At 37.5% G+C, this 19,560-nt stretch overlaps 1 protein-coding gene across 3 annotated transcripts in view; it reads right to left on the bottom strand.

Annotated features, from left to right (window-relative positions):
- Nucleotides 1–19,560, bottom strand: part of dpp6a (dipeptidyl-peptidase 6a) — a 615,874-nt gene that overhangs the window by 121,645 nt on the left and 474,669 nt on the right. For all 3 annotated transcript variants that reach the window (XM_049480880.1, XM_049480881.1, XM_049480879.1), the window contains one exon: nucleotides 3,450–3,548. In XM_049480880.1, the coding sequence (XP_049336837.1) occupies nucleotides 3,450–3,548 (99 nt within the window). The remainder of the gene's footprint in view (nucleotides 1–3,449; nucleotides 3,549–19,560) is intronic.

The following is a 19,560-nucleotide window of genomic DNA, read 5'->3' as shown; positions in this document are numbered from 1 at the left end:
CTCATCTCTTCATAAATCCAATAAAAATCTGTATATTTTACCGTCCATCATCTGAACAGTTACTGCTGCTGCTAATTCACCTCCACACTGAGACTCTGATTAATCTGATCACAACTGCAAGACCACTTATCAGATATCGGTCTGATCTAGACGCAACATAAAGCCTCGTTCAGATCTGATACATTTAACCCTTGTGTGGTGTTCATATTTTTGTTACTCGTTTACTTTGTTACTTGTATTTAATTCAGCAAAATTAAGCAATTTTACATTAAAATGCTTTACACATGCTCGCTTCACCTAAACTGCAAGCAATATAAACAGCTTACATGGTTAATATTTGCCCTTTACCTTTCTTATGTTACATTTCTTTTAAAAAGTGCTACTCTTTTTTTTATTAGTTTTTTAATAAAATGTAAAAGAAAATGAATTAAACTCAAGATATGAGTAGAACATTTGGGGAGATGGATGATCACAAGCCATCAAACCACCAAACTGAACTGCTTGAATTTTTGCACCAGGAGTAAAGCAGCGTAAAGTTATCCAAAAGCAGTGTGTAAGACTGGTGGAGGAGAACATGATGCCAAGATGCATGAAAACTGTGATTAAAAAACAGGGTTATTCCACCAAATATTGATTTCTGAACTCTTAAAACTTTATGAATATGAACTTGTTTTCTTTGCATTATTTGAGGTCTGAAAGCTCTGCTGCTTATTTTTTGTTATTTCAGCCATTTCTCATTTTCTGCAAATAAATGCTCTAAATGACTCTAATCTTTTTATTTGGAATTTGGGAGAAATGTTGTCTGTAGTTTATAGAATAAAACAACAATGTTCATTTTACTCAAACATAAACCTATAAATAGTAAAATCAGAGAAACTGATTCAGAAACTGAAGTTGTCTTTTTTTTCCAGAGCTGTGTTATGTACTGTATTATAGTGAAGTGAATTGGCAGACTTTCATTGTGGGACTAGATTATTAATGATAGATATAAAATAATTTAATATACATGTTATAAACACAATTCATAATGCATAATAAACATGGCTATAACGGGTTATCCATTTTTATAAATATCTATATATATATATATATATATATATATATATATATATAGCCATGTTAATAATGCCTTATGAATGCCTTATAATATGTTTAAAACATGGTTATAGAGTCTAATAGATATCACATTCATAGAAAGTGTTACCTAATGAGTTATGACAGGTTTATAATGCCTTATCAATACATGTTGCATGAAAAGAGTTAAAGAAATTAGGGATTCATTCCCGGCCGCTGCACGCTGTCGGCTGGGCTTTGGGCTGCTGATGGGAGACGGGTTCTGTCTGGGGAAGTGGTCTCCAGCTCAGCCGGGGTGTTAAACCTCTCCCCAGGAGCCCGGTCCCATCTGTGCTTTCTAAAGATCAAGAACAAGCAGCTTGATTGGAGGAGACAGGGCCGCGGAGCTGGAGCCGAATCAAAGCGGCGGATTGATCTTTTGGCTGTTAAACACCTGTGAGCCGGGCCGGATCGCTCAGGCCGCTCGGCACAGTCAGAGAGCGAGCGGCGTGTCAATCCCACACTGCTCAGCTTTCACTCTGCTGAAGATCACTATTACACCATTACAGCCCAGCGAGAGAGCGCCGAGCCGCGCCGCACTGACGGACCAATCCCCTTTCATCTCATTTACACAGACATACAACATCAAAGAGAAATCAAACACGAGCATGTCTGATTTTAATTACCCGTAATGTGTACATTAAGAACATTAATAAATCTATTATAGACTTTCTATGAATGTCATCTCTATAAGAACCTATAAACATACTCATAACACATTATAATGAATTCATAAGGCATTATAAACATGACAATACATAAATATAAAAATGTATAATTAATCATAGCCATGTTTATTATGCATCATGAACTGTGATTAAAATGCATTAATACCGCTGTTTATAACATGTAATACGTCAATACCAAGAAACTCAGTCCCAGCTTGCAGACTTTATTATGACTAAAAAAGCTTCCAACTTATAAACACACCCTAAATAATCCTATCAATATATTTTAACCACTAATAAAATATCTAGTATTGTCTAGTCTAGTATCTAGTATTGGATATAATACTAGTTGTAGTCAATTATAATGTATTATAACAGGTCTTTGTGCGCTCTAAGTAAAGTGCCAGGCTTTCATTGTGGGACTAGATTAATAACAATAGATATAAACTATTTTAACATATATATATATATATATATTATAAGCACATTTATAATGTATTATGATCACAAGTCATAATGCTTAATAAACATGGCTATAATGGGTTATGCATGTTTATAAATATGTATAGCCATGTTTATAATGCTTTATGAATGCATTATAATATGTTATGAATGTGGTTATAGAGTCTAATAGAGATGACATTCATAGACCGGTTACAGGTAATACATTCTATGAATGTCTTCTCTATTAGACTCTATAAACCCATTCATAATACAGCTCTAAAAAAAAAAAAAAAAAAAAAAAGAATAAGAGATCACTTTAAAAATGATGAGTTTCTTTGATTTCACCAAATTAAAAACCTCTGGAATATAATCAAGAGGAAGATGGATGATCACAAGCCATCAAACCACCAAACTGAACTGCTTGAATTTTTGCACCAGGAGTAAAGCAGCATAAAGTTATCCAAAAGCAGTGTGTAAGACTGGTGGAGGAGAACATGATGCCAAGATGCATGATGAAAACTGTGATTAAAAACCACCAGGGTTATTCCACCAAATATTGATTTCTGAACTCACATTACATTTCATTTTTACTCAAACATAAACCTATAAATAGCAAAATCAGAGAAACTAAAAAAAACTAAAGTACAGTTTTAAGAGTTCAGAAATCAATACTTGGTGGAATAACCCTGTTTTTAATCACAGTTTTTTCATGCATCTTGGCATCATGTTCTCCTCCACCAGTCTTACACACTGCTTTTGGGTAACTTTATGCTGCTTTTACTCCTGGTGCAAAAAATCAAGCAGTTCAGTTTGGTGGTTTGATGGCTTGTGATCATCCATCTTCCTCTCGATTATATTCCAGAGGTTTTTCTAAAACTTCCAGAGCTGTATTTTTGGATTATAGGGTTTGCAAAAAAGAAAAAAAAAAGAAACTCTGTGGTTGTATAATTAATGTATTAGTGTTTATCTAAAGATTTGTTTTTAGGAAAGTCTTCATAAGTACAACTCCAGAACTACTTCCAACTTCAGACGGCAGAGTTTTCTCAGCCTCTCTGCAGTCTGAGCTCACAGCTCTGTAAATTTCAGAACCAATCAGGGGTCTCTTCACCCCGCCTGTTTGTATTAGACGAGTCGGCGGCGCTTCTGTCTTTCAGCGCCGGAGTCCCACAAAATCCCTGATTGCAGCTTTCCACCAAACGCCTCCCGGACAACTGCAGTACTCACCGCTGATCCACTTAGCGTCGGGGTCGTGAACTCTGAAGTCTTTCTTGAAGATGTCCTCCACCGTCACTTTCCCCTTCAGAGCCAGGCTATTATCTTCACCTGCAGAGAGAGAGAGAGTTAAAGAAAGTTAAATCATCTCCCATCAGAGAGAAAACTACAGCCGTACAGAACTGTCCATCCTCCCCCACTCCACTGCACACACTCCTGCAGCTCTGTGGGGCGAGGAGAGCTCTGGATTCGAGCTTATTTGTTGGGCACACAGTGTCTACACACCAATAAGCATCTTAAAGGGAGAACTCTGGTGTAAAATGGACTTTTGTTGAAGTAAAACATTATTAAAAGTTCTTATCTTTGATGAATAGCACACCTCCCTTCTCCCACAGCGTTCAGAGATCCAGAAATTTTAACAGTTTGTCCCCAAACACCCTTCAGACTGGGTGACACGGGGCATAATTTACCCTGATAAATCACTTTTTACACTGTTATCCAGCTCAAAGTACACTGTAAAAAATGTCCATAGAATTTACGGTGAAAAACTGTCAAACCATGACAGTAAAAGACTGTAAACGCTAAAAAGGCTAAATACTGTTTCGGTAACAACAAAATACCGTAAATTCATATATCATCCAATACACTAATTTTTACACATTTTCTCTGGAAAAAATACATTATTTCAACGTAAAATTCTCTTGCACTGTGTTTATAACAGAAATTTTCCGTATTTTTGGATAACTGGTAAAACCGTAATTTCTACATTATTTTTTTGTGAATAATACATTTTTTCTTTGTTAAATATACAAGCCATTATTACATTTCCGTATTATTTAGATAACAGCCAAAACCGTAATTTCTACATTCATTTTTTGTGAATAATACATGTTTTTACTGTTAAATATACAAGCCATTATTACATTTCCGTATTTTTACTCAACAGGCAAAACCGTAATTTCTACATTCATTTTTTGTGATTAATATTTTTTTTTACTGTTAAATACACAAGCCATTAATAAATTTCCATATTATTTGGATAACGGCTAAAACTGTAATTTCTACATTTATTTGTCATGAATAATATTCTTTTCACCATTGAATACTGTAAAAAATGTCCGTGAAAATTACAGTGAAAAACTGTGAAATGGCAACAGAAATAAACCGTAAAGCAAGAACTAGCTTATTGTTGTAGAATAAACATTGAATTACCATAAATTAAAAAACTGACATGGCAATGGTAATAGATTGTAATATTAAAAACAGCATATTACTGTATAATCACTGAGAAAAAAATGTAAAATGTACGGTAAAATACTGGCAGCTGTGGTTGCCAGAATTTCACCGTAAAATAAACGGTTGACAAGAATTGTACTGTAATATCTTCTACATGGCAACCGTTTATTTTACAGTAAAATTCTGGCAACCACAGCTGCCAGTATTTCACCGTAAAATAAACAGTTGCAAATGTATAAGATATTACAGTTTAATTCTTGTCAACAGTAAATTTCATATCCATAAACCGTTTTGTTTACAGTATATTCTTGTGAAAAAAAGTATATTACATTAAATTTTACGGTGTTTTTTTTTACAGTGTAGCTCCACACCTCCTTGCTAAAATCCGGAGAGCCCTGACATTTAAAACGAGGCATTAATAAATTAAAAAGTGCTCAAGAAGCTTATTAAAAACCTCTGTTTAAATCCCATAATGCTAGCTTCAGCTCCAAGCACCACCATTACTGTACTGATAATTGAGCTGGATAACGGTGTAAAAAGTGATTTATCAGGGGAAATTATGCCCCGTATCACCCAAGGGTGAAGGGTGTTTGTTGGACAAACTGTTCAAATTTCTGGATCTCTGAACGCTGTGGGAGAACGGAGGTGTGCTATTCATCAAAGGTAAGAACTTTTTATCATGTTTTACTACAACAAAAGTCCATTTTACACTGGAAAACTACAGTTCATCTCCAGCAGTGTTAGACAGACATTGTATCCTACACTATAGGGGAGGTGAGCCATCAATCGTGCACCATGCAGTTTGATTAGGGCCAGTGTCAGTGTGTCTTGCTATCGTAACCACGGGAAAAGTACACCTTGCTTGGTTCGAAATGCACAAAAGGCATGTACTAGTTCTCTTAATTAATTATGGGTGTGGTTCAATTTTGGGTGTAACTTGAAATAAACCAATCAGTGTGTCACTTGCTCTTCATTCCCTTTAAGAGTCAGGTGAGCTCTGACTTTGGCGGATTTCTATTTTAATGGCGCAGCTACCTGGACGTGTCCAATGCTTCTCAGCAGAGAAAACTACTGACCCGCTCATTCAGGCTGTGAAGGAGCTCCAGCAGCTCATTCACAGGAACAGCAATGTTATTTTATTTACTATTCTGTTTATTGTAGAGGTAAAAGTTGGGTTTGTGCACTGCTTGTGCCTGCCTTGCCAAGATTTGACCAAATTGAAAACCTCTGGAATATAATCAAGAGGATAATGGATGATCACAAGCCATCAAACCAAACTGAACTACTCAGGAGTGAGTAGCATAAAGTTATCCAAAAGCAGTGTGTAAGACTGGTGGAGGAGAACACGCCAAGAATGCAGAACGCAATCAAATCTTCACAGCAGTGTTACAAAACCTGGTATATTTGCCTTTCCTGGACAGTAGCGATAGTTACTCCATCTCTTTCATTCTCTTTTCTTGGTTCTTTCATTTCTTCCTTTCTGTCTTATTTTGTCTTGTCTTATATAATCCTTTCTCTCCCTCATCTCGCCTTTCTTTTTTTTCTCTACTGTTCGCTTCTTCTCTTTCCTTCTACCTATTCTTTCTATCTTTTTCTGTTTTAACCTTTAATTTTCCCCAAACTGTTTTTTTCCATATTTTCTTTCTTTCTTTTATTCCTTTTCTAAGATTTTCTCCTTACTCTTTATATTTTACACACCTTTTCTACCCACTTTTGTACCATTTTCTTTTCTTTAATTTCACTTTTTACCCTCACTCTTTCCTTTTCCTTTCATCTTTCATTTGGACTTTTCTCTTTTTTTGTCTATTATTCTTGGATTTTCTCTTTTTCTCATATGACTTTATACTCCTTGTTTTTTTCTCTTTCTCATCCTTTCTATCTCTTTTTTTCTTACTTGAACTTTGTTGTTTCTTCTCTATATCGTTGTCCTTTCTTATTGTGTTTTTCTCTCTCTCTCTTTTCTCTCTTTTATCAAATGTCTTATTTTCTGTCTTTCTCCTCTTCCTATCTTTTTGTTTTTTCTTAATTCTGTATCTTCTTGCACGCTTGGTCTCCTCAGACTATCTTTTCGTCTTTCTCTTTCTTCTTTTTATCTTCCATCTCTCTCTCTCTCTCTCTCTCTCTCTCTCTCTCTTTCTGTGAGTGAGTGAGGTTGGACAGTGTTCATTATCTCAGCTCCACTGTCCCGCGATCGTTCACACCCCTGCTCCGACAGCACTTCCATTTTACAGACACACACACACACACACACACACACACACACTTACTTCACTCGACTGCGCGTGGACAGAGTGTAGACACTCTCGCCACAACACACACACAAACATTAAAACACACACACACACACAGCCACCTGCCGCAGAGCGTTCGCTGCAGCGGAAAGCATTTCTAAATCATATGCATTGAAACGGAAGGTGGAGTGTGTGCGTGTGTGTGTGTGTGTGTGTGTGTGTGTGTGTAGCGGAGTGTCTGGCCCATGCGCCGTGGATGAACTCTAAAATGCATTCAGTGTGTTTGACAGGCAAAGCGGAGGCGGAATCCATCACCTCACACACTTCATCTCACTCTGACACATATTGCCATGTCAGTTTGTCAGGCATGCGTGAGCGTGTGTGTGTGTGTGTGTGTGTGTGTGTGTGTGTGAGAGAATGATAAAAACAGGAGCAGCAGAGGAACAGTCCTCAGAGACAAAACAAGCAAAACAATAAGCTGTCCCTTCAGGCTTCTGCTTATGACCAATTGGATGTTTGATTATTAAAATGTGGCGCGTGCGCTCGGCGGCAGACGCCCGCGCTAACTTGATTTATTTTGACATAATTTGCCACATCAGATACCATCGCCGGCCCTCCGCCTGCCATACCTCTCATTTCTTATGCATTGGAAAAACAAAAAAGGCAATATCTGATTTGCCGGCTTTCACCTCAGACATGCTCTGCTCTCAGCCTCTTAAAGAGAACGCAGACGCTGCCACCGCCGCGTCCAACTCTCTACATTATTAACCCTTTAACCCTTTACTAATTATCATCAGACATGCTGAAAAAAAAAAACATGCTGCCGATTTATCTCAATTATATCTCACTCACACCAGTCGAGAAGCTCAGACAGTACAGAGCAGGATTAATCAGTAGACTTCGTCTGAGGGTGGGATCTGTACCTGCTGTCCATAGCAAGTCAGCAGATGAGGGAGATAAGTACTTGCCTCTATTGCAGTTAAGCATGAACTAGCTTGTTTGTGTTTTGCCATTTAGCACACGCTAACACTAACTTGTATTAAATGCCACTATAGCTTATTTGCATAAAAAAGTGACAGAGCCCTTAAAAGTGATGTGAGACATGTTTTGTACTGTAGCCCATAAACCTTATATTCTAACTAGTGTAAAAAAGGCATATTATTCACCTTTGATGTTTAAATAGATGTTACTAGATACAATTCATATAAAGTGGAATATTTTTTTTATTAACAATGTTTAAAACAATGTACAAAAAATATTAATTACAATTTTAAAAAATAAACAAAAACAAAAAAAAAATTATTATATCAGTTCAGACAGTACACAGCAGGATTAAGAAGTAGACTTTGTCTGAGGGAGGGATCTGTACCTACTTCAATGTTTAATTAGATGTTATTTGATACAACTCATATAAAGTGGAACCTGTTTTAAACAATGTAAAAAAAAGTATTAATTATGATTTTAAATGCTTTTGGTGTCACACTGTCAAAAGCCTGTATTTCCTAAAATGGCAATTTTCTAGAAGAGGAAAAAAAAACATCAATTCACATAAACATAGTCAACCCCCACCAGAGCCCCACCCATTAGATCAGGTAAAGATTCACTGGTTGAGAAGTTCAATCAGTACACAGCAGGATTAAGCAGTAGACTTCTTCTGAGGGAGGGATCTGTACCTACTTTAATGTTTAATGCAATTCATGTAAAGTGCAACCTTTGTGTTACAATGTTTAAAACAATATAAAATAAGATAATTATTTACAATTTTAAATGCTTCTGGTGTCACACTGTCAAAAGTTTGTATTTCCTAAATGGCAATTTTCTAGGGGAGGAAATAAACATCGACTCCACCCACTAGATCAGTTAAAGATTCACCAGTTGAGAATCTCAGACAGTACACAGCAGGATTAATCAGCAGACTTCATCTGAGTGAGGGATCTGTAACAACTGTACCTACTTTAATGTTTGATTAGATGTTATTTGATACAATTCTTATAAAGTGGAAGCTTTTTGTAACAATATTTAAAACAATGTAAAAAATAAATTAAGATATAAAATTATGTTGGTGTCAAAAGCCTCCTAATCTCCTATAAATCAATTTTCTAGGGGAGGTAAAAAAAAAAATCATAAAAAAGTCAACCCCCACCAGAGCTCCACCGACTAGTCAGTTAAAGATTCACTGGTTGAAAATCTCAAACAGTATACAACAGGATTAATCAGTAGACTTCTTCTGAGGGAGGGATCTGTAACAATTGTACCTACTTTAATGTTTGATTAGATGTTATTTGATACAATTAATATAAAGTGAAACCTTTTTGTAACAATGTTTAAAAAAACAAAAAAAAATATTGCGATTTAAAATTCTGTTGGTGTCATACTGTCAAAAGCCTGTAACTCCTAAAAAGACAGGGGGAGGAAAAAACAAGCATGATTAAGTAGTAGACTTTGTCTGAGGGAGGGATCTGTACCTACTTTAATGTTTGATTAGATGTTATTTAATACAATTCATATAAAGTGGAACCTTTTTCTAACAATGTTCAATGTTCGGGTCACACTGTCAATAGCCTGTATAGTATAATAGGCGATATTCTAGGAGAGGCAAAAAACATCAAGATTCACATAAAAAAAAGAAGAAGAAAGGAGACTCATCTCAGCCTGACAGCAACATTAAAGTGAACAGATACCATCAGGAGTGACATCTCCAGCGTGTGAAGGGTTAATCACACACTCCAGCAGCACCCGTTTCACAGCGCAAATGGAACAGCGAGGCACTGCTTGTTAGAACAGCACGATCCGCCGCCGTAAACCAACAATAAATCACAGAAATGTCCGTCAGCGCCGCGCCTGCACACTGACCCATCTCAGATGCTCCCGGTAAGTGTTCCTTGAGCATTCTGGGTAATTACGGCCGTTCACGACGACTGACAAATGCACAATCAATTTTCGTCAAACTGCGTCGCCCAATTATTAAGCTGACAAACGCAATTAATCATTCGTCAAGCAGCGAGGTCCAATAATTAGCCATGTTGCACAGAAACACTGAGTGTTCTGCTACGTGTTTTATAATAATATCACACACTCCAGTATTTCCATTTCATCAAGCAGAGAAAAGCCTTCTGAGATCATATTTATAAACTCAATTAATATTACAAATCTCTACGATCTAAAATATCAGTTTACGCATCATTTACAGAACATTTCTTTTGCTCATTACAGGTCTTTAATCAGTTTCCCCTACTTTATTTCTCAAACCTCTGACCTGGTCTGGAATTCTAGAGGCAACTGCATCACTGAGAATAGTATTCTGTTTGGCTAGAGTTGAGTTGGAAAAGAGTTTTATTTGTCTACAGGTGAGTTAGGAAAGTGTTTTGTTCGGATAGAGCTGATTAGGCACAGTATTTGTTGTGGTTATCTTACATTTGAGTTAAAACAGAGGTTTTTAAATGGGCTTCAATAGAGTTGGAAAATATAGTTTTAGTTAGTTGAGTTGGAGCAGAGTTTCTTTTTTAATACAGCTGATTAGGCACAGTATTTTGATGGGCTAAATTTGAGTCACACAAGTCTTGCTCTGGATGCAGCTGAGTTACAGAAAACTTTTCTCTTTGGATATTTGAGTTGAGAAGTTTGTTTGGCTACAGTAGAGTTAAAACAGTTCAGTTGGGAAATAGGTTGGGCTTGGAGCAGAGTTTTTTTAAGCTACAGTTGAGTGGAAACAGGTCTTTTATACTACAATTCAGTAGGGAAAGCTGCTTGGGCACAGTCTATTAATAAGCTATATTTGTTGAAACAAAGGTTTGTTTGGTTACAATAGAGTTAGAGCAAAGTTTGGACGATATTTCTTTTGAAGTTCAGTAGAATTTGAACCACATTGAGTTAGAACATTGTTTTGTTGGGATACAGTTGATTAAGGACAGTATTTTATTGGGTTACTGTATATTTGAGTTAAAACAGATGTTTCTGGGCTTAAATAGAGTTCCGTTGAAAAATAATTTTGTTAGGTTACAGTTGAGTTGGAGAAGAGTTTCTTTTTAATACAGCTGATTAAGTATAGTATTTCTTGGGCTTAATTTGAGTTTAAAAAGTTTTGCTAGGATGGAGTTGAGTTGGAACACAGTTTTATTTGGATACAGCTGATTAGGCACAATATTTTGTTGGAACAGTTTTGTTGGTCTGCAGTAGAGTTGGAAGTGTTAAATTGGGAAATATTGTAGTTTTTTAGGCTACATTTCAGTTGCAGTTAAGTTGTTGAGTTGGAACAGTTTTGCTAGGATGCAGCTGAGTTGACGCAGAGTTTTCTATTTACTCTTTTGTTGGGCTGCAGTGGAGCTGGAGAAGGGTTTTGCAAGGCTACAGTTCTGTTAGGAAAGTGTTTTTGGCTGCAGTTGAATTAAAAAAAGTTTAGCAAGGATGTAGTTGAGTTGGAGCACAGATTTATTTGGTTACAGCTGAGGATGGACTATGTTTTTGGTGTCGAGTAATATTTTGTTGGGGTGTGTGTGAATTTTGAATATGAATTTGCACTACCGTTGAGTTAGAACAGCATTTTGTTGGACTCTATTATAGTTGGGACAGTAATCATTTAGGTAATGGCTGAGTTTAAATAGTTTTATTGGGCAAAAGTTTCGTTTTTTGATACAGTTGAGTTGGAAAAGAGATTTGTTGGGATATAAATGAGTGGAAACAGTTGTGTTTTACTGCAACTTAGTGAGGAAAGTGTTTTTTTCGTCTGCAGTGGAGTTGAAACAGATTTGCTAGGATGCAGTTGAGTTGGAGCACAGTTTTAGTTGGATAGAGCTGATTAGTGTCAGCATTACGTTGGACTATATTTGAGTATTTTATTGGGGTACATGTGGAGTTTAATATGTATTTGCATTAGAGTTAACTACACGGTAGTTGGGAAAGTATTTTTTGGCTATATTTAAGCTGGATCAGAATTATGTTGGGCTATAATTGAGTTGGAACTAATGTTTCTCGGACTACAGTTGAGTTAGTACAGTACTTCCACTGGGTTACTGCTGTACTGGAGTTAATTTAGGACGGTATTTTTGGATCCAGGTAAAATATACTGCACTGTCTATTATAATAAAATACTTTCTCCCTGTACTTCCACTCAGTGGTCACTCCACAAGTCCTATAGTCCAGTAAATAAGTGTACAATAGAAGAGAAGAGCCCATATGCTGTCATGCTCAATTTGTCTGACTCTTCCTGAGCAGCACTCTTCCTTTAGAAAGCTCTGGTGCATGAAGAGCATATTCTGAAAGATCTGAGCCCATCTGCAGCTTTTCCCTGCTTGGCCGATTTTCTGCAGACTGAGGGAGTGTTCAGGCAGCCCCAGCACCCGGAGTTAAATCTGCAGACTGGAACCCCTGCTGTACCCAGATAAATATTCATCTGCTCATCCCGCGTTCAGCAGGGCACTCGGCTAAACAGCCATTTAAAGCAGATGAAAGAGTAATGAAAGAGTAATGAAAGAGTAATGGCCGTAAGACTAATGCAATCTGGGAAGGAACAGATGAACCGAAACGACTGGAAGAGGCGAAAACTCCACGAAAAACACGATCGAACAAACACAGAGTGATTTCACACCGACTCTGTTCACTCCAGACCTTCAGACCAGTAAAACAGACCATTCCAATTTAATATTAAACAAATAAACCTAACAAATACATGTTTTCAGCTTTTGTGACTGATCATCACAAGATAAGAAATCTGAGCATATATAGTGAGAATGCAGTGCCAGTATTGGGAGTATGACGTAAGTATGTAGTGAGGATGTAGTGAAGATGTATTGAGAGTACAGTTAGTATAAAGAAAGTATGTAGTGAGGGTGTAGATAGATGTAGTGAAGGTGTAGTGAGGATGTATTGAGAATGTAGTGAGAGTATAGTCAGGATGTATTGAGTACAGTGAGGACGTAGTGAAGATGTAGTGAGAGTATAGGGAGGATAAGGTGAGCATGTATTAAAGATGTAGTGAGTATAGTGAGGATGTAGTGAGAGTATAGTGAGTATATAGTGTGGACAAAGTCAGGATGAAGTGAGAGTATGGTGAAGATGAAGTGAGAGTATAGTGAAGATGAAGTGAGAGTATAGTGAAGATGAAATGAGAGTATAGTGAGGATGAAGTGAGTATAGTGAGGATGTAGTGAGAGTATAGTGAGGATGAAGTGAGAGTATAGTGAGGATGAAGTGAGAGTATAGTGAGGATGAAGTGAGAGTACAGTGAAGATGAAGTGAGAGTATAGTGAAGATGAAGTGAGAGTATAGTGAAGATGAAGTGAAAGTATAGTGAAGATGAAGTGAGAGTACAGTGAAGATGAAGTGAGAGTATAGTGAAGATGAAATGAGAGTATAGTGAGAATGAAGTGAGAGTATAGTGAAGATGAAGTGAGAGTATAGTGAGAATGAAGTGAGAGTATAGTGAAGATGAAGTGAGAGTATAGTGAGGATGAAGTGAGAGTACAGTGAAGATGAAGTGAGAGTATAGTGAAGATGAAGTGAGAGTATAGTGAAGATGAAGTGAAAGTATAGTGAAGATGAAGTGAGAGTATTGTGAAGATGAAATGAGAGTATAGTAAGGATGAAGTGAGAGTATAGTGAGGATGAAGTGAGAGTACAGTGAAGATGAAGTGAGAGTATAGTGAAGATGAAATGAGAGTATAGTGAGAATGAAGTGAGAGTACAGTGAAGATGAAGTGAGAGTATAGTGAGAATGAAGTGAGAGTATAGTGAAGATGAAGTGAGAGTATAGTGAGGATGAAGTGAGAGTACAGTGAAGATGAAGTGAGAGTATAGTGAAGATGAAGTGAGAGTATAGTGAAGATGAAGTGAAAGTATAGTGAGGATGAAGTGAGAGTACAGTGAAGATGAAGTGAGAGTATAGTGAAGATGAAATGAGAGTATAGTGAGAATGAAGTGAGAGTATAGTGAAGATGAAGTGAGAGTATAGTGAGGATGAAGTGAGAGTACAGTGAAGATGAAGTGAGAGTACAGTGAGGATGAAGTGAGAGTATTGTGAAGATGAAATGAGAGTATAGTGAGGATGAAGTGCGAGTATAACGAGAATGAAGTGAGCATGTAGTGAAGATGTATTGAGAGTATAGTGAAGATGAAGTGAGAGTTTAGTGAAGATGAAATGAGAGTATAGTAAGGATGAAGTGAGAGTATAGTGAAGATGAAGTGAGAGTATAGTGAAGATGAAGTGAGAGTATAGTGAAGATCAAGTGAGAGTATAGTGAGGATGAAGTGAGAATATAGTGAGGATGAAGTGAGAGTATAGTGAGGATGAAGTGAGAGTATAGTGAGGATGAAATGAGAGTATAGTGAGGATGAAGTGAGAGTATAGTGAAGATGAAGTGAGAATATAGTGAGGAAGCGAGAGTATAGTAAGGATGAAGTGAGAGTATAGTGAGGATGAAGTGAGAGTATAGTGAGGATGAAGTGAGAGTATAGTTAGGATGAAGTGAGAGTATAGTTAGGAAAAAGTGAGGATGAAGTGAGAGTATAGTGAAGATGAAATTAGAGTATAGTGAAGATGTAGTGAAAATGTAGTGAGAGTATAGTGAGGATGTAGTGAAAATGTAGTGAGAGTATAGTGAGGATGAAGTGAGATTATAGTAAGGATGAAGTGAGGATATAGTGAGAGTATAGTGAGGATGTAGTAAGAGTTTAGTGAGGATGTAGTGAGAGTATAGTGAGGATGTATTGAGAATATAGTGAGGATATAGTGAGAGTATAGTGAGGATGAAGTGAGGATGTAGTGAGAGTATAGTGAGGATGAAGTGAGGATGTAGTGAGAGTATAGTGATGATGTATTGAGAGTATAGTGAGGATGAAGTGAAAATGTAGTTAGAGTATAGTGAGGATGTAGTGAGAGTATAGTGAGGATGAAGTGAGGATGTAGTGAGAGTATAGTGAGGATGTAGTGAGTGTATAGTGAGGATGTAGTGAGAGTATAGTGAGGATGTAGTGAGAGTATAGTGAGGATGTAGTGAGGATGTAGTGAGAGTATAGTGAGGATGTAGTGAGAGTATAGTGAGGATGTAGTGAGAGTATAGTGAGGATGTAGTGAGAGTATAGTGAGGATGAAGTGAGGATGTAGTGAGAGTATAGTGAGGATGTATTGAGAGTATAGTGAGGATGAAGTGAAAATGTAGTGAGAGTATAGTGAGGATGTAGTGAGAGTATAGTGAGGACGTAGTGAAGATGTAGTGAGAGTACAGGGAGGATGAAGCAAGCATGTAGTGAAGATGCAGTGAGTATAGTGAAGATGTAGTGAGAGTATAGTGAGGATGAAGTGAGGATGTAGTGAGAGTATAGTGAGGATGTAGTGAGAGTATAGTGAGGATGAAGTGAGGATGTAGTGAGAGCATAGTGAGGATGTAGTGAGAGTATAGTGAGGATGTAGTGAGAGTATAGTGAGGATGTAGTGAGAGTATAGTGAGGATGAAGTGAGGATGTAGTGAGAGTATAGTGAGGATGAAGTGAGGATGTAGTGAGAGTATAGTGAGGATGAAGTGAGGATGTAGTGAGAGTATAGTGAGGATGTAGTGAGGATGTAGTGAGAGTGTAGTGAGGATGTAGTGAGAGTATAGTGAGGATGAAGTGAGGATGTAGTGAGAGTATAGTGAGGATGTAGTGAGAGTATAGTGAGGATGAAGTGAGGATGTAGTGAGAGTATAGTGAGGATGTAGTGAGAGTATAGTGAGGATGTAGTGAGAGTATAGTGAGGATGTAGTGAGAGTATAGTGAGCAGAAATTTAGTATGTCTTGAGGATGTAGTAAAATACACTTTTTTGAAAGGTGTGTGTTTAATTACTGGCATAAAAGTAAAATCACATTTCAGAAAAAGAACATCATACTGCCATCTATTTACAAGCAAGTGGATACTTTTTGGCAATATATTGTACTTTACATACAAATACCTATCCACATACACTTTGCTGAAAATGAAAAGAAAAGAAAATGAATAATATATGTAATATTATTACTGTAAAAAGAGAACAGTGAAGTAAAATATCTGTATTTGTCTATCTATCCATCTCCCAGTCTGTTTATATGTTTATATGTAAGTCCGAGTCTGGTGTACATATATGAAGAGAAAATATTAAAGAAGAAAAGGTTAAAGAAGATAAAAGGTGTTCTTCAGTAGAAAGTCCAGTAGAAACACTAGTCTGGAATCTCTCAGTCTAAAGTAAAGAAGCTCAGCATGTCAGAAGCCGAGCAGCTCCTGGCTGATGGGCTGTATCTGGGGTGAGTGATCGATCACGTCTCAATATGTTCTAAATCTTCCTCCACGTCAAACTTTGTGAAGATAACAGCCAGTCATGACCTGTCTGCTCTGCTCATCACTGCTCTTCTTCATCCCTGAAAGCGTGCAAGCTCCAGCAGTGATGTTCTACAGGCTGAGTGGGTTTTAGCGGCATGCTGCATTAGACTGGTGATATTACATCTGCTCAGATCTGCTGCTCATCACATCACTCTGCAGCTCTCTGAGGAGAACCGCCGACAGGTCATGCTCTGAACATGCCTCTATTAATCACATTAAAGAGCCTGGAAATTAAATCTACACACATACGACAAGATTGTGTCCCATGACTTTTGGCATGTAAAACTCTGCACTGACCTCTGGGATATTTGTGTAGAGTCCTCTATGGAATATCTCATTAATCTGCTCCCACTATCAGACCTCACTCCAACTCCCATAATTCACCTCACCTTGCCATGAGCACACGGTTCAACCAGTGTTCAACCTCTCTCACAAGAGAACACCTCACAACTTGCACAGGTGCGAGCATTCCCATTGCTCTGAGATAACAGGTCGTGAACATAGTAAGTATAGTGTGGTGGAGTAAAGATCTGGTGAGGATGTAGTAAGAATATAGTGAGAGTTTAGTGATGTATGTGAGGATATATTAAAGTATATTGAGCAAGTACTGAGTATATAGTGAGGTTTTAGCAAGTAAATTGTGAGTATGCAGTGAGTATATAGTGAGCATATAGTGAGAATGCAGCAAGAGAATAGTTAGGAAGTGGTGAGGATGTAGTGAAGATGTAGTGATGATGTAGTAAAAATCAGTGAGAGTTTAGTGATGTAATGATATATTGAAGTATATTAAGCAAGTAGTGAGTATGTAGTGAGGTTGTAGCAAAAAAAGCTGCGAGGATGCAGTGAGTATATAGTGAGAATGCAGCAAGGATGTAGTGAGAGTTTAGTGAGAGAATAGTGAGGATGTTGTGAGGATGTAGTGAATATGTAGTGAGAAAATAGTGAGCATGTAGTTGAGGATGTAACAAGGTTATAGTGAGCAAGTAGTGAGAATGTAGTGAGCTTGCAGTGAGAAAACTGTGAGCATGTAGTGGGGATGTAGTGAGGATGTGGTGAGGATGTAGTGAGAAATTAGTGAGCATGTAGTGAGAATGTGGTGAGAATATAGTGAGCATGTAGTGGGTATATATAAAGAGTATGTAGTGAGAATGAATTGAGTATATAATGAGGATGAATTGAGAATATAGTGAGCATGTAGTGAGGATGAAACAAGGATGTAGTGAGAAAATAGTGAGCATGAAGTGAGAAAATAGTGAGCATGTAGTGAGAAAAAAGTGAGCATGTAGTGAGGATGCAACATGGAAGTAGTGAGAAAATAGTGAGCATGTAGTGAGAAAATAGTGAGCATGTAGTGAGGATGCTGCGAGGATGTAGTGAGAAAACTGTGAGCATGTAGTGAGAAAATTGTGAGCATGTAGTGAGGATGTAGCGAGAAATTAGCGAGCATGTAGTGAGAAAATAGTGAGCATGTAGTGAGGATGCAGCGAGGATGTAGTGAGAAAACAGTGAGCATGTAGTGAGAAAATTGTGAGCATGTAGTGAGGATGTAGTGAGAAAATAGTGAGCTTGTAGTGAGAAAATAGTGAGCATGTAACGAGGATGTAGTGAGAAAATAGTGAGAGTATAGTGAAAATATATTGAGAATCTAGCAAGGATGAATAGATGACAGTAATTAAAGCACAGTGGGAGGTAAAAGAGGATGCTGTTGCTTCACCTGGTGGAAACTCAGCTGTCAGGGAAGCGCCTGAAGGCTGTTCTCACCACAATGTGGGTGTTTCTTATTTTAAGAAGAGAGAAAAAGAGCGAAAGAGTGAAAGAGAGAGAGAGAGAGAGAGAGAAGAGCAGCAACCCAAATGTCAATAGTATTTTTCACATCTCACAGCTGCTGAAAAAAAATGACAGTAGAAGCAAAACACATCCATCTGCAGTCTCCACGTCAGCACCACGTCCAGAAATATACCTGCTGAAAAATATATAAATAACAATAACAGAACTGAGGACTTCCAGGGAAGCCTCAGCGTGAACTCCCCGCACAGACGCAATTTCAGAAACAACAGGGCAGATGTGCTAAAATAACAACTGCAGAAAGAGAGAGAAAGAGAGGGAGAGAGAGAGAATGAAAGAAAGAAAAAAGGAGGTACATGGCTTTAATCATATTTTTGTATTTGAAAAATATAGAAAAAAAAAATAATAACCTCATATATGTATCACTGTTAGGTACAGTTTATAATGGCAAATATGCAGTTAAATAAATAATAAAATAAAAAATGGGTGGCAGAATATTTTTAAATGACATTTTCTGGTGACCCTGTTTTTTTTTTAACATTTATTTTTAACAGTTGTTAGAAATTCGGCCTTCAGGAACCAGGTGTCCGAGTCAGGAGACGGCTTCAGAGTTGACTTGAGTTTATTGACACACACAGAGAGTATGGGTACAGCTCACAGTCGATCAGAACCAATCTTATATACATTGGATCCTGCTTTGAACACTGCAGGGTGGTCACTTTAATGGGGGTTTCAAATTAGCATATAAACGATGAGGGTCCCTGCAGAGGCAAGTGGTCAGTTATCAGTTTGGGTCCCTGCAGAGATGGCCTTTAGCAGACATGATGGAGCCACAATTGGGGGAGTAGGAGAGGGTGAAAGAGTTAAAGTATAATTTGTTATGGGCAGAATTCTATTACAGTGTAGTGAAAAGCTGAGAGGCTGTGATCATATTCAAATATTAATATTAAAAAATAATAAATTACCTTCATATATTTATCACAGTGAAGTACAGTTTATTACTGCAAGAAAATATGCAAATATGCAATAAAATATATAATAAAATATACATGGGAGCCAGAATTTATCTTAAAGGAATTTTTTGGTGACCCTGTTTTATTTTTAACAGTGTAGAGAGAGAAAGAAATAGAGAAAGAGACATAGAGAAGGCTCTGAATGTCACGTCTGGTGCTGTTAGCTCATCTGTCCCTTCCACACCCAGCTCTAACGGAGGTTCTCAGGTCAACAACTACATTACCCAGAATGCACCACCCGCTGACATCACGCACTCACCTGATCACGTGACACCTCACCTGCTTCCTCCAGGAAGTCCTGAATACTGATTACTGACACTATATAAGAGCACTCCACACTAACACCCACGCCGCGTATTGTAGGTTCTCCTCATTACAAAGCGTTACTTTATCTCTTGTCTTCAGTTTATCTTGTGTATGACCTTGCCTTTGTTTTCTCGACGCCGATTATTGCCTTTGCCTCTGATACTGGATTACTTGTGTATTACCTGGACTGTGTTTTCACTACTGCCTCTTGGATTACCTCTGACATT

This window comes from Astyanax mexicanus, chromosome 6 (assembly GCF_023375975.1).
Source record: "Astyanax mexicanus isolate ESR-SI-001 chromosome 6, AstMex3_surface, whole genome shotgun sequence".
Classification (NCBI taxonomy): Eukaryota; Metazoa; Chordata; class Actinopteri; order Characiformes; family Acestrorhamphidae; genus Astyanax; species Astyanax mexicanus.
This window is presented reverse-complemented; position numbering and strand designations above follow the sequence as displayed.